At 59.1% G+C, this 15,155-nt stretch overlaps 2 protein-coding genes across 2 annotated transcripts; one reads left to right on the forward strand and one right to left on the reverse strand.

Moving 5' to 3' along the window:
- Positions 1-2,429: 2,429 nt before the first annotated feature.
- On the reverse strand, positions 2,430-3,931 carry B3galt6 (beta-1,3-galactosyltransferase 6). The gene has a single exon (XM_077109788.1). It carries the CDS (start codon positions 3,929-3,931, stop codon positions 2,960-2,962), a length of 972 nt encoding a protein of 323 aa, XP_076965903.1. The 3' UTR covers positions 2,430-2,959.
- Positions 3,932-6,630: 2,699 nt separating this feature from the next.
- Positions 6,631-13,420, forward strand: Sdf4 (stromal cell derived factor 4). The gene is made up of 6 exons (XM_077110030.1): positions 6,631-7,019; positions 7,893-8,029; positions 8,545-8,658; positions 11,464-11,622; positions 11,909-12,084; positions 13,067-13,420. The coding sequence occupies exons 1-6, from the start codon at positions 6,715-6,717 to the stop codon at positions 13,241-13,243; spliced, it is 1,068 nt and encodes a 355-aa protein (XP_076966145.1). The 5' UTR covers positions 6,631-6,714; the 3' UTR covers positions 13,244-13,420.
- Positions 13,421-15,155: the final 1,735 nt, after the last annotated feature.

The raw sequence follows: 15,155 nt of genomic DNA on the forward strand, positions 1-15,155 counted from the left end.
CTGCTTGTAGTGTTCACTCTGGAGAATGGAGATGACCACTGTCCAGGCTCCTACAGGCACACTCCCCAGCTTCGTGCTGCACTCAGCTCCAGGGGCAGCTAAGACGGGACAGGCTCCCGGTGCTGCTGGCGAACTCTGGCTATGGAACTCCTTTGTGGCCCCACTGGAGCCAGGTGCCAGCCTCAGCCCACGGAGATGCTGCTGGCCAGGCCAGTGTAGAGGCCTGAGTCTGGCAGGAAGCAGGACAGGAGAGTTCAGGGAACCCGGCCTTCTGGATTCTTCTGCACCTGCCTTCCCTGACTTCTCCCCATAGTGTCCTGGGCCTCAGCCACCCTCCTTGTAAGCCCACCCATTGTGGGGATTCCCAGGGAGGAAGGGATGAGGGGATCCAGAGAGTCATGCCATGCTGAAGGAATTCCAGGCATGTGGGGGTAACGCACAGGCCCCAGGAAGCAGTGGGACATCCTAGGATTGTTTCAACCTTGGGCGGTGTGATTGGTGTGGGGAGCCGAGAGAGGAGGACACACTTGTGGAAACAGAGCTGAGGGGGGCTGGCAGTTCCAAAGGAGAGGGAACAGGTGCCCACAGAGGCCAGTTGATGGTTGGGGGAGGGGAGCAGGGCTGCTGGGGCTTCAGGGTCCCAGGAACAGAGATCCCTGGGAGGTTGGGCTATGGTCCCTCAAAAGCACTTTGTTTGCTTGAGGATGCTAGAATTTTTTTTTTTTTCCCCCTCACAATTTTGCCTCATTTGGGCTATTCTGAAAAGGTCTGGGTGGATGGGTGCCTTGGGAGGACCCACTCTGCATGCAGGTGCCTCCATGCCAACCTGGGGGGCAGAAAAGGAGTGCTGTCCTCTGAGCCCCCACAAGGAGACCCTGAGGTGTCCCAGTGCCCTCTGCTCAACTACACAGCCTGTCTTGCAAGTCTAAGTATCTCAAGCCCCGTGCCTCCTAAGGCCCTGACACTATGTCCCCATCTCCAGGACCAGGACAGCAGGTGGCTATGGCCACTCCTCTGTGCCAGGCTGAGAGGAGTCAGGTCCCAAGTCCTGATACTGCACTGATACAATGTGAATGTGGGACATCAACCAAAGTCGGCTTTGTTCTGCTTTGACAAACTTGGTGTTTCAAGTTGGATTCAAGGCTCTCACCCTTGCAGGTCAAAACCAGCTGCACACTGGCAACTCCATGTGGTTAGTCTGAATCCTAAAGCTCACAGCCCTCCCACAGGAATGCACAGGCCCAGGGCCTGGCCTCAGGAATCTTCCCTAAATATTCCCTGAACAATTGGCAAGTGTATGTGTGGATGTTTGCACCCTAACCGTGGACGTCTTGGGCATGTGATGCCTGTGGTGCTCTCTGGAGTACTGTAGAGGACAGTGCAGCCCTGGCTCAAGTCCTGGCTCTGCCCCAGGCCATGTGGTCCTTGGAGTCTGCAGTCTCTCCAGGCTCCTTTTCTTCCCCTGAACAGTGGAGATAGGCCAGCTGCCCAACTGATTCTAGGGTCCAGACGAGAGACCCCAGGTGAAAATGGCAAGTAGTTATCCGGGTCCTGAGTTACCAACACCCTTGGGGAACTTGCACCCCCTCAGTGGGCAGGGCCCTTCTGCTGCCCTGATTCTTCCAGTCCCATCTAGGAATGATGTACAGGCAGGGTGTTCATCTTGGCTTCAGGGGCCTGCTGGACACTGCTGGCTCCACCTCCTCTCAACCCTGCAGCCTGGGACAGTCTGGCCCCATGCTCTCGGGTGGGAGATAAGTCTTCAGATTGCTGGCCACAGACCCCCTTCACCACCTTTCAACAAAATAACCCAATCCTGTGCCTGAAATTCACAGCCCGAGAACTCCGAAAGACATCAGCCACCCAGTTACAGAACCCAACCCTGACAAGAAGCAGGGGCTCCATCCGCACAGGTTGGAGGCTGCAGTGGCTCCAACCATCTGTCACCTCATGAAACAATCGCAGTTTTCATTTTTTTGTGTGTGTGGAGCCCAGGGCCTTGCACACATTGGTCAAGTGCTTCAACACTGAGCCATATCCCAGCCCCAGCTTTTCATACTCGATGAACACAAAAAAAGGGACGGATGAGGGATGTTAAAAATATGGTGGTTCCTGTGGTCAGTGTGCCAGTAAGTCCTGGTCAACACTCCAAGGGCTTGGATTCCTCAGAATGGTGCCAAGTCTGAGCAACCAGGAATCTGAAGGCCTGTGTGGAAACCTTAAAAGGAAAGTCTGTTCAGAAACAGACACACAACTGACCTGTGTGAAAACTTTAAAAACAAATGGACAGCTTAAAATTCTTCTATGTTTAACATACAGGGGCCTGGTCATCCACTCAAGTTAACTGACAGATTAACCCACAAACTCCAAGTTCTGAAATAAAAATCTTTTTCTTAAATAATAGTAAAAAGAGACCTGCACACCGTCTATGTGGAACTCTCATTGACACAAATGTACAATATTTACAAACAGGTCACAGGCAACCACTGCATTATATTTACCATGAACTCACTCAAGAAACCGATCAAAATGCCATTAAAGCTAATTAATGTTAAACCAATTCAAATCTGACATGTGACAGACACAACTGACAAGACACAAGAGAGTGACCGATCCAAATAATGCAGTGACAACTTTGGATGGTGACATTGTTAGGCCGCAGGTGAGGGGAGCTGCTGGCCCCTCCTGCCCTCACCCAATGGGAAGCAGCAGCTAGGCTGGGCAAATGCAGGCCAAGACCAGGGGAGGAGGAGCTGCATTATGCAGCACCTCCAGGAGTCTCCAAACCCACAAGATGTTCTTGGTTAGGACCACAAACGTGGCCACAAAAGCGCACAACTTGGGCGTGCAGTAGGGGTGAAGGGGGCTAGGTGTTGTTTGCTGCCGCCTGGCATCCACTGTCACCGCATAAGCCAGGTACGTCTAGCGGGCCTGGCAGATCAGTTTAGGTCCCTGGGACTCAGGGGATGCCCTCCTTCCGCTGACAGCACTGCGAAGGTGGCGCCGACCAGTCATAGACATAGGAGAGGCGCAGCTGCACCTCGCGCTTGCACAGCCGGCCTTCACGTAGCAGCATCTGCTGCTTCTCTAGCATGTCCTCCGGGCTCTGCTTGTGTGTCACCAGATATTGGTTGCTGCAGCCGCGCGACTTGTACTCGGTGTCGAAGCGCGGGTCGTGCTCCCGCTGTACATCCACCGGTGCCAGCCAGGCGCCCAGAGACACGTCCTCACTATGCCACGCGCGCAGATACTCGCGGCTGAGGCGCAGGTAATGGACCAGGTCCGCCGAGAGCACGTAGCCCCCGCCCAGCGCGTAGGGGAGATAGTAGTCACAGAGTTGCCACGCAGCCTCGCGCCAGCGACCTCCGGGCTTGACGCGCCCGCGACCCGAGAAGAAACCCCAGTAGAGGCGGCGGCGGCGCGCGGGCTCGCGCGCGCGGAGCTCGGCCAGCAGCGCGTCCAGCCGAGCAAACGAGTCGTCGTCTGCCTTGAGCACGAACTCGAAGGCCACGTGTTCGTCTAACCAGGCCAGCATGGCCAGCACCTTGGCGGTGAGGTTCTCGTAGGCGTCGCGGAGTGCGGGCAGCAGCAGCAAGTCTCCGTGCCGCTCCTGCTCACGCTCCAAGGCGCGCCGCTGCTCCGCGCCCAGACCGCCCGTGCCCACGGCGAAGCGCGCCCACACGTCGCCGGTGCCGCCGCGCCGCACCGTCGACAGCCACGTGCTGCGCACAGCGGTACGGCGCTCGGCGGCGCGGGGCGCGCTGGCCACCAGTACGGCCAAAAAGGCGGCGGCGCGGGGGGCCGAGGCGGCGTCGGGAGCGGTTGCCTGGGACGCGCAGCGCGCCAGATACAGCAGCGCGACGCTGCAAAGCGCGAGGCCGCCCAGGCCCAGCGCCGCCCGGCGCCGCCACGCGCGCCGCGGAAGTCTCATCGCGGCAGCAGCCGCGCTGAATGCGCAGGCGTGGCGCCGAGGGGGCGACGCGTGCGCACGACACTCCCGGGCGTGTGGGCCTCCCTTTGGTGCTCCACCGGGCGGCGGGCCGTGGGCGGAAGTCGCCCTGAGGCAGCGAGTTCGGTAGTGCTTGGGTCCGGCCTTTTACCGGGGTGGGGAGGGCGGAGCCAAGACACTCATCACGTGTTCCCGCATGCTACTCTCATTGGCTGCCTCGGAACGTCCGCGCGGGTGCTTCCGCCCGGAGGAAAGATGGAGGCGCCCGCGTCCCCGACGGCCCGATGGCTTGCCCGCCTCTTCCCGGAAGAAAGATGGCGGCGGCCTGAGCCGAGGTGGCTAGCGGCGCGAGCGCTCCGCTGCGCTCCCGGACCGGCGCGTGCAGGAGGCGGTGAGTGAGGGCTGTGCCGGAAGCGCTCAGCGGCTCGCGAGTGCGCGTCCGGAGGTCGAGGCGCTTTGTCCGCTCCGGGTCTGGGTTCGCGGGCCGAGGTGGCTTAGCCGGCGTCCTCGGGCCCGCGGGAAGCCGAGGCCGGGCTCGGCTGCCCCGACTCCTGCTGCCTCCGTGCACGTCCCCCCGGCGGCGGGGCTCGGAGCCTGGAGCCGAGCGCAGAGCTCCGGACTGTGGCTCGGTCTCTGGATCCTTGTTAGGCATGAGTGCGGCCGCAGCCGTCCCAGAACCGCAGCCCCGTCCGGGAAACGCGCCGCGCCCCCGCACTGTTGCCCCTTCCACACCAGTGGCACAGTCACGCGGGACCGCGGAACCGGGGCCAGGAGGAGCTCAGAGAGTGAGAGATAAAAGGGAAGTTATCTGAGTGTGGCCCCATCTCTTGGAAGAGTCAAGGCAGACGTTAACGTTTGGGGACGCGGTTGACAGACCCTCCGAGGTGCTTCCAGCTTCTGTGGGTGGGCAGGACCCCTCGTGGGGAAGTGACGTGCGGAGCCCTGCTCCCTGGGAAGTCGCGTTCCGGCCTGGAGAGGCTAGGAAGTGAGCTTCCCACCGGTTCAGTCCTGTGGTTGCTTTCACCTTAAGATAAGTAACTGCCGTGAACCCAGGAGACATTTCACTGGATGGACTCCTGATATTTGTGATTATTCGAGTTACTTTCACTAAGTGTTGTGTGAGTACCAGTTTCCTTATGATTCATCAAAATAAACAGGATCAAGCTGGGCGTGGTGGTGCATGCCTATAATTCCAGGGGGCTGAGGCAGTTTGAGAACAGCCTGGGCAACTTACCTTGTCTCAAAATAAAATGAAAAGGGCTGGGGATGTAGCTCCCTGGTAGAACACCCTGGATTCAACCCTCAGTTCCAAAAAAAAGTAGGCTTGAGAACTGACTTGATTGTGTCAAGGAGCAGAGCTCAGCTCCTGGCACCTGTGTGTGTCTATATCCATGGTTAATGAAGTCAACACCAGAAGACAGCTGTCTTGGTCCTTGCCCCAGGAGGCAGCAGGGCAGGCTTGAGTTCTTTCCTTGGAGACCCCAGGTCCCTTCAGCTTGTGGCTCTTGGCAGGCTGCATGCCACCACCACCCACCACCTTGAGAGCAGCATCTCTGCTGTTTATGTCTCCAGACGCAGCACTTCCTGAGTGTCTGGTGTGTGCTGATAGCGTGGTAGTTCTAGGAGACAGAGGCTGCATGAGATACCCCACTGGGATCCACAGAACTGTAGAGCAGGAGATGCCACAATGCACAGAGGTACCTGGAAGGGCTAGCAGGGGTTTGCCAGGTGGACAGATTTCATGGGCACATGAAACACCTTCCTGGTGTTCCCCAATAGATGTGAATGAGGATGTGTGTATTGGGTCACACGTGCATAGAGGGATGTGTACCTGCACATGTGTACAGGGGTCGGTCATTACAGTATGAAGGGAGTAGGGGCTGGATCCCTCCTGGGTGAGTGGGAGAGTTTGCCAGCACTCTGCATTAGGGTCCCCAGTCCTCACAAAACCCCATGTGTGGGGTGGTGAGCTTCATGATGTTCGGTGAAACACTTGAGGTCAGAAAGGTCAGGTGACTTAGCCAAGGTAATGGAGCTCTAGAGTGTTCAAGTCAGAACTTGGACAGTGAGTGATTAGCCCCAGGTACATGTTGGAGGAGGAGGGGTAGAGTCAGGCTGTGTCGGCAGGTTGTACTGTTGTCATGGGGTAGTTGACCGCTTTCAGCAAGAGACAGCTGGAAACCTGGGGATTGAACCCAGGGGTGCTTAACCACTGAGCCACATCCCCAGCCCTTTTTATTTTTTATTTTGAGACAGGGTCTTGCTTAGTTGCTTAGGGCCTTGCTAAGTTGCTGAGGCTGGCTTTGAACTTGTGATCCTCCTGCCACAGCCTCCCAAGCCATTGGGATTATAGGCGTGAGCCACATGCCTGGCTGAGACCCAGGGTCCTTAAAAAAGCAGGGAGGAGGTTAGGGCTGTAGCTCAATGACAGTGTTTGCCTACCCTGGGTTCCATTAGCACTGCAAAGAAAAAAGAACTACCCCTCGTGGTCCTGATCCTGTGAATGAGGACCTCTGCCTCTGGCTGTAAGATGAGCATGTTTGCTGAAGTGTTTGCTGAGTTGCACTAAATGGTGGATCTGTGTTTTTTTCTAGACCATTAACTGCTTTTCAAGGTCTGGAGGCTCTGGGCCCTGGGCCTCAACCTGTGCCTCAGCCTTTGGTGGTGCCTGGGGCTTTGCTTGGAGCCACGGCCTTCTGCAGCTCCCCTGTGTCCAGCTCCTGGCCTGCACATTACCAGCTGTCCGCCCTTTCTGGCTCACAGCGATGGTGTCCAGGCAGGCTCCCCTCTGTGGCCTGGCTGCACACTGCCTCTGGTTCCTGGGCGTTATCCTTCTGATGGACGCATCTGCTCGACCCGCCAACCACTCTTCCACTCGGGAGAGGGCAGTCAACAGGGAGGAGAACGAGATCCTGCCCCCAGACCACCTGAATGGGGTGAAGCTGGAGATGGACGGGCACCTGAACAAGGACTTCCACCAGGAAGTCTTCCTGGGGAAAGACATGGACGGGTTTGACGAGGATGCAGAGCCACGGAGGAGCCGGAGAAAGCTCATGGTTATCTTCTCCAAGTAGGTGCCCACGCATGCCATGTTTACCCACGAGGTCCAGTCTGGCTGCTCATTGTGGGAGACGATGGGAGGGCCCCTGAGGACATCCTTAAAGGGACAGCACTACAAGCACGGGCTCATAAGGTCTGTAGTGCTGGGCTAGGGTGGAGCTGCTGGCCCTGAGCTGTTTCTCAAGCCTGGGTCAGCAGGAGGTTCAGGGGCCAGAGGTGAGCTGTCTGAGGACTCTGAACCAGGAGACTCTCCGGGGGCTATGTGTTAGCCCATGCGCGCGCGCACTAACTTACTCTCCCTCTCACACACACTCTCACACCTACCTTTTCTGCTGGCCACTACTGTGGTCAAGGGCATGGTGGGGTGGGGTCACAGAAGGTTGCACTTCTAGCTAGATGGGGTAGCAACGCAGTGGCCACAGTCACAGAACATGCACATGGCTCTTGTTGCTTCCTCTGTTCCTATCGCCTGTCCCCAAGCCCTGGGTCTCTTCCTCCTTTGACAGGGCCTTTGCTCTGAGTCCTGCAGATGCGCAGGCATTTGTGTGGCCACCTGCTGCACAGTGTGCTTGGTGAACCGTCATGAGTGGAAGCCACAGGGTCTGGATGGTTCTGCTGCTGTGCCTGAGGGAGGGTCTGTTCCTAGGATGACTTTGCCACCAGTGGCAGCTGCGGATCACACCACCACCTCTCCAGGGTTCCAACAGCCCCCCAGAAAACCCTCAGCCCTGGTTTTCTGCATCACCATGGGGAGGATGGTGTCACTCTTCCTGGCAGGTTTGCAGCGGCCTTTGGAGTCTTGAAGGCAGTGATGTTCCTTCGTTTGTCTGTCAGGGGTTCTGGGGGCCGCGTCTGATCTCACCTTCCGTCTGCTCTTCCACAGGGTGGATGTGAACACTGACCGGAGGATCAGTGCCAAGGAGATGCAGCGCTGGATCATGGAGAAGACGGCCGAGCACTTCCAGGAGGCTGTTAAGGAGAACAAGATGCACTTCCGGGCTGTGGACCCTGATGGCGATGGTACCTTGGGGCCTGGTGGATAGGGCTCCAGGCCAGGGAGCAGAAGGTCAAGGAAGCCAGAGGCAGGGCCCCTGAGCGTGGCAGGGGGCACCATAGGGACACAGAGCTGCTGCCCGCTAGCACAGCCCGTTTTCACAGTGGCTGGCATTCATCGAAGATGTAGGACACAGAGCAGCGAGTGCGGTCCTCATGTTTCCTTGAAAGAAACTCAGCTTGTTAGGAGTTTGGGGCCCCTGCCCTGTGCACAGCCCGGCTGTGCCTCAGTTGGCCCTGTGGGATGGAGGCCCCCGCTGGCCCTGCTGGTGAAAAGGCAGGTCCAGGGTGCTGGCCAGGACTGTGGGCTAGGCACTGGGTGCTCCACCCCTTGACTTGGGGGGATGCTGAGAGCAGGTGGTCCAGGTCTTCTGCCCTGCGGCTCACTGTGACCAGAGGGTGTCTCACAGATGTCCTACAGTAACTAAGAGTCTCTTTCCCAGTGTTTCCTGCCAAGCGCCTTCACAGACCTGTTCTTTTAGGCCGCGTCTCCTGGGATGAGTACAAAGTGAAGTTTCTGGTAAGCAAAGGCCACAGTGAGAAGGAGGTTGCTGATGCAATCAGGAACCATGAGGAGCTCAAGGTGGACGAGGAGAGTGAGTGCTGGGTCCTGGGCAGTGGGCAGTGGGCCACCTGGCTGGGTGTGTGTGGCCAGGCGTGGTTAGAGGGCGCCTGAGCCTCACAGGTCTGTACAGGATGCCTGGCAGACCTTGCAAGGCCTGGGCCTGGGGATCTGCTCCAGCTGTATAGGGGAGGGTGAAGCACCCCTGTGCGTGTGCGTGTGGGGTCCTCTGGACAGTGTGGGTGGGTGGGTAAGAGGGAAACTGGGGGCTGTGTAGAGATCCACACACCCTGAGGCACCCGCAGGGAGGGTGGTGAGTGGTGGGCAGGTGCTCTCGGGTGCATAACTGGCAGGCACACTGTACACCTCAGTGCCATGGTTTAGTTACAGTTGAGGCAAATCTCTGTACTCGGGAGGCAGGGAGAGCTGGCCCCGTGATGGGAGGCTCCCATGGCGAGAACAGCCTGGGCCAAGACCCCAGGCACAGTGGTAGGCACGTGGGGCAGGGCCTGGCAGAGACCTTCACAGAGCAGCAGTGCAGGCAGGAGCAGGCAGCCTCCTGTCCCTTCCAGGGGACCCCACCTCAGTCAGGTGTGGGGTGTGGGTAGCAGGCCTACGGGGAATCCTCAGCCTGATGTCAGCCATGCCACACCAGGGGGCAGGGGCAGGGGCAGGGGCAGGGCCCGGCTCCAGCTCCAGGGGACTGTGGGGAGGACTGTCTCATGGACATGCCGTTTGAAGCAGGATAAGGGGACTAGACCCGTCTGGCTCTGTGCCTTCACTGTGCCCCCGCCCCCGTCATGCTGGTGACTCGCTCGGCCCACGTCTGGCTCCACATAGGTTAGGCCCATGGTGTCCTATCGGTCCACCTTGTCCTCATGGGGGCTGTTGCCTGTGGGCCCTGCGTGCCACCCTTTAGCTGGGGTGTGTGGCTCCCTGGCGGGACGGGGCCCAGTGGGCAGAAGGGAAGCCCATGAGCCGTGAGCCCTCCGGCTGCCCGTGCGCAGGCCCTACCATGGTAATACTTTGCTCCTGTCTTTCTCTTTTCTCTCCGGTTTCTTTTTTTTAAGATGGGTCCCGACAGTCCTCTTACCTCAGCCCCCCATGCTGGGCTAACAGGCCCCATTGCCCAGCCCAGCTCTGTCCCGAAGGTGGGATTTGGATGTTTGGGTTTCCCTCCTCCCTGCTCGCCTGTCTCTGCTGCCCCTGGAGTTCCCCTTCGGGGGGCCCTGGGGTCTGTCCTCCTGCCTAGCAGTTGGGAGCTGCTTTGGCTGGCCCTGTCTTCCACCTCATCTTACTTTGGGAGCTGGTCATCTCTGGGCCCCTTCACTTGGTGTGTCTGTCCTGTGTAGGACATGTCCTTCCTGCATCTGCGAAGTCCCTGTCTGCCCTGGGACTCAGTAGCGGTGTATCAGGATTCATGGCATCTGGGGTGCCTGTGTGCCCCTCAGGTCCCAGCCCATGCTCCAGCCGACCTTCTCCACCTCAGCCTGCTCCAGGTTCCTTGCTTGGCGCTCCCCTCTGGGGGATCTGAGGGACGGGGAGGCCTGGGGTCTTTGTCTTCTCCCTCGTGTGGCTCCCAGGGCACCTTGGTGCACTGCTGAGTCCTGGGCTGTGTTTCTGACGGACACTTCACGTCCCTCCATGTCTTGTCATGGCTTCCTCTCAAGGGAACCCCCAGATCCGGAGGTTCACATCCAGATCCTCTTCCCACAGAGGTCCCATCCACAGGTGCCAGGGAGTGTCTTGGGGGTTGGCCGGCAGGGTTAGGGTAGTTCAGTGGGACAGTGCTACCGACTCCTGTGCTGTCTTGTGGAATGATCCTGCCCAGAGAAAGGGTCTTGGGATGGGCTGTTCAGCAGGTCTGCCTGTCCCATTTGGGTCTCGGGGTTGACCCCGTCCTGCCATCCATGGAGCGGGCAGGGATGTGGGCAGCCTGTGTTTACCAAGCCCCGTGTCTCCCACCTTCCTGAATTTTTTTGTTTTGATTTTTGGTTTGTTGAGATGGGGTCTTGGTCACCCAGGCTGCCTTGACTCCTGGGCTCAGGCAGTCTTCTTGACTCAAGTCTCTGCCGTAGCTGGAACTCTTGGTATGTGCCACCACCCCTGGCTCCCGTCTGTTTTCAGAGTCTGTCCTGTGAATTAGGCCACCACAGGGTGGCCTGTTGAGCAGAAAGCGCTGAGATGCAAAGGTCACCCCCAGCTGCCACAGCTGGGAGGGCTCCGGGTTCTGGAGGGGATTCTCTAGCCAGGATAGGGCCTTGGGCTGAGTCAGGACCCAGGTGAAGCCTCGCTGCAGGCACCAGGACGTGGTCACTGACCACAGTGGGTCCCAGGAGGATGAGGGTATCCTGTTTTGCCTGGGGACGTGTGGGGATGTCCCAGACATAGGTAGCTGCCGCTGCAGAGAACGAGGACCGTGCGCAAGGTCTTCGCGGGCCCAGCCGGGAGGGCCCCTGGGAAGCTCTGCTCACCACCTCAGTCATTTCTAGAAACTGGGTTTTCTGCAGCGCCGTGTTTGCCGGGTGAGGCTGCACGTGCAGTGAGTAGGGAGCAGGGTGATGCCGTCTTTCCTGCAGACTGTGGAGGTGAGTCAGCCCGCTGCGTGATTTCCACTTCTGCCTAGGAATAAACAGCCGGAGTGTGACGGGCCAGGGGTCAGGACCATGGGTCAGGGCCACGGGGGTCGGCTGCGTCAGAGGTTCCTGTGCTTCGCCTCGTAGGCCCTGCCCTCCCAGGTGGGCCAGGCCCTGGGCCTCGGCTCGGTGTGTCCTGCCTGCTGCTCTCTTGGAGCCTTCTGGCCTTGGTGCCAGGATGCTCACAGGCCTGCCTCTCTCAGCACAGGAAGTCCTGGAGAACCTCAGAGACCGCTGGTATCAGGCGGACAATCCCCCTGCAGACCTGCTGCTGACGGAGGACGAGTTCCTGTCGTTCCTTCACCCTGAGCACAGCCGGGGCATGCTCAAGTTCATGGTCAAGGAGATCATCCGGGACTTGGGTAAGGCCCATCCTACGGCTGGGCTGCATCCGGCCAGCAGGCCTCAGGCCTGGGGTGACCAGTGGACTTGGAGTGCCTGTGCTTCCTGAGTGGCCAGGTTTCACCACTCTGCTGCGCAGAGGCCGGGAAGGAGGGTAGGCCAGGCCTGGCCAGGTTTTGGAGCAGGTCCCTAAGAGGCACCTGTGGGGTTCAGGCCAATGTCACAAGCTGAACGTCTGTGGCATAGTCTGCTGCATTGCCACACAAGGTGACTTGCAAGTCCCCCCTCCCTGCCCCGTGTCTGCAGACCAGGACGGCGACAAGCAGCTCTCTCTGCCTGAATTCATCTCGCTGCCTGTGGGCACCGTTGAGAACCAGCAGGGCCAGGACATCGACGACAGCTGGGTGAAAGACAGGAAGAGAGAGTTTGAGGAGCTGATTGACTCCAATCACGACGGGATTGTGACCATGGAGGAGCTGGAGGTGAGGGAGGACCCAGGGAACACGGTGTGTCCGAGGACAGCCCTGGGGACGGGGTATCCTGCAAGCCCACAGCAGTGACTGGAGAGAGGACGGCCACTGTGGTGGCCGTGGACCTGGGTACGGTGGCTGTGGCGTGTCCTTGGTTGTACCTAGCACTTTCCAGGAGGGCCCACCCACACGTCAGAGAGACAGAAACTCCCGGGAAGACCATGGGGCCTGCTCCTGACTTGGCGGCTCAGTCCTTGGGAGGTGTTGGGATTCTGTCTTTTCCTGTTTTGGTGGTACTGGGATGGGCCTGGCCTCATGGACGAGGGCTCTGCCGCTTTGCACACCTGCCCTGTGTCAGGGCTCCTGGACCCTCCTCAAGGCCCAGAAGGAAGCGCACATTGGACCCGGTTCTGAAGGGGCCTGTGGGCTGGGTGCGGGTGTGGGGGTCACAGGGCAGGGCCTGCCCTCTGCTGTGGGTGGGAGTGTTGTCCCTGGAGTCCTGCATGGTGGCTGCCTGGTGGTTTCCCCTTGTGCGAGAGGCCTGGGGTTCTATTCCAGAGCCCTCAGTTTCTCTGATGGTGGAGCAGGGCTGGCTGCGGTTCAGCCCTTCATCAGCCCTGGGTTCTACGGCCGGCCGGGCCCTCCCTGCCTCGTGGCCACGTCAGTGTGTTTGGCATGACCCATTGCAGGCCCCAGGCAGGTGTTTCAGGGCCCCCAGCTTCTTCTTGTGTTCTTCCCATCCATCATCGTCTCCCTTCTGGAACATTCCAGAACATGCCCACATCCCTGTCCTGCAACCAGTGGGCATCTTAATCGAGGAGCCACACTTTGAGTGGTTATGACAATAAAGCCTTGTGCCTCTCCCCTGAGACAGAATGTGCCCCTCTTTAGCTTGTCCCGGTGTCCATGTCCAGGTGTGTGGGGGAGGACCAGCTGGGTCGGGCCAGTCAGGGTGTTGGGAGTGGACTGCTGACCATGCCAGTACTTGCCACAGAACTACATGGACCCCATGAACGAGTACAACGCCCTCAACGAGGCCAAGCAGATGATCGCCATCGCGGACGAGAACCAGAACCACCACCTGGAGCCCGAGGAGGTGCTCAAGTACAGCGAGTTCTTCACGGGCAGCAAGCTCATGGACTACGCCCGCAACGTGCACGAGGAGTTCTGAGTGGCCCTGACCGGGGCCCAGCTCGCTTCTGGCCCTGGAGGGGGGCTCGTCCCACCTGCAGGGGTCACCACCGGCCACAGTGTGCTGCCCAGAACCTTCCTTCCTGCGGGCCATGCACAGCTCTGGCTCAGTTCCCAACCACAGCGTGGCCCAGGTTCATTAAAGATCCGCTCACTATCCTGTGTGTCCCTGTGCAGTGCGGGTCCAGCGGGTGGCCAGTCCCCAGGCCAGACTGAGCTGAGCGTGCCCAGCATGGCTCTGCCCTCTGGGCCTCCATGGCTCCGTCTCTTCTGAGAACCGCTGAGTTCTGCTGAAGGTGCTGACCGCGTCGGCACTGGGCCCCTCGCGGGCTGCCCACACCGTGGGAAATAGCGTACCTCCTGCCGTTTCCTGGAAAACTGAAAGGGCAGAATCAGCTCTGCTGGCAGTGGTCGGGCAGTCAGGGAGGCCCTGCTTCCTGGACCAGGGCTGGGTGGGTCACTGGGTGGGTCACTGGGCGGGCCTGGGGCCTGTCGGACCACACGGGACCGCCAGCAGCCTGAGAAAACGCCAGCATTCCTTGTCACAAGGACCGTTAATCTAAAATAAGTTGGTTTTTCTCACACTTCCTCCTTTTGGTGGAAAAACCGAACACGGCAGCTGGGAGTGTCTCAGGCCAGGCAGTTCCACAAGAGTCTTTCTTTGTTTCTATCTTTTTTTTTTTTGAAGACCTTTACTTTATTCATTTATTTAAATGTGCTGCTGAAACTCGAACCCAGTGCTAGGTAAGTGTTCGACCACTCAGCCCCAGCCCTCACTAGAAGTTTTTGAGGTGGGCATTTGGTTAACGTGAGGGGTTCCCAGCTTTTGTTAAACAGTTGATTGAACTAAAGATGGAAGAGGGCAGCCTGCAGAAAATGAGACAGCTGTGACCAGTGGGGACTGTGCCCATGGAGCTGGTGGGTGGCTTCAATGAGTGAGTCTTGTGTGGGGGTCAGCAGCAGAGCACGGTGGGGGGGTGTGGAGAGCAGGACGGGTGCCTTAGGATGGCTGATGTGCCACCTGCCTCTTGCCATCCTGGGCCCACCCTGCCTTCCTGTGTGACTGGCCATCTTCCACCAGGACCTGCTTCTGTGCAGTACGGGGGGGACCCTGACAGCTATGAGGGTGTGTTAGCATCTGGATTGGTTCGTAGACCAGAAGAAAGACTCCAGATGCCAGACCATGGTGTCAGCAGGAAAGTCCCCACAGGCTCTGCCTTCTGTAACGTCTCCAAGATGGCAACGCCCACCCTTCTGGGGTATGACCACGTTGGGCTGGCCTGTAGCCTGTCCTTGCCAGCCAGGGCTACTGACCCCCTCAGCTCATGGCCCTGGGCTGGGGCGGCATCTGAGAACTGGCCCGAGGGCAGTGCAGCAGCCAAGGTGTGGGCTGGCGGCAGGCGGGATGCTGTGGTGTGCACACCTGTTCTTTCTGAGGCCCCAGGTCAGCCGTTTGTGACCCAGCTGCTCTGGGTACCCCTGTGACTGCCATACCCAAGGGAGGGTAGGACATGTGCACACACTGCCCTGGGTCTCGGACGTGAGGCTGTGCTCGGGTCCTTTTGCTCACACCTGTGGTCTCCCTGCAGACCTCAGGGATCTGAGTTCAGTGGACAGAGTGTAGGCAGTTCCTGACCGTGCCTCTGCAGACCTGGGACTTCCCACCCAAGGCCATGGGAACTGCACAGGCAGTGCCACTGTCACGACAGGCAGGGCAGCTTCAAGCAGGGGAGGCTGCTTCCCAAATGAACCTGCTGGAGGGTGGGCAGCCAGCATCCAGGTTTCAGTGCACCTCAGGTCACCTGTGGGCAGGAGCCAGCCCCTTGGCCAGTCATGCACAGAGGGGCAGGCAGAGGAGGCAGGCTGCTTCAAAGTGGAAGAGGTGCACGTCA

Source organism: Callospermophilus lateralis, chromosome 7, assembly GCF_048772815.1.
Source record: "Callospermophilus lateralis isolate mCalLat2 chromosome 7, mCalLat2.hap1, whole genome shotgun sequence".
NCBI classification, from domain to species: domain Eukaryota; kingdom Metazoa; phylum Chordata; class Mammalia; order Rodentia; family Sciuridae; genus Callospermophilus; species Callospermophilus lateralis.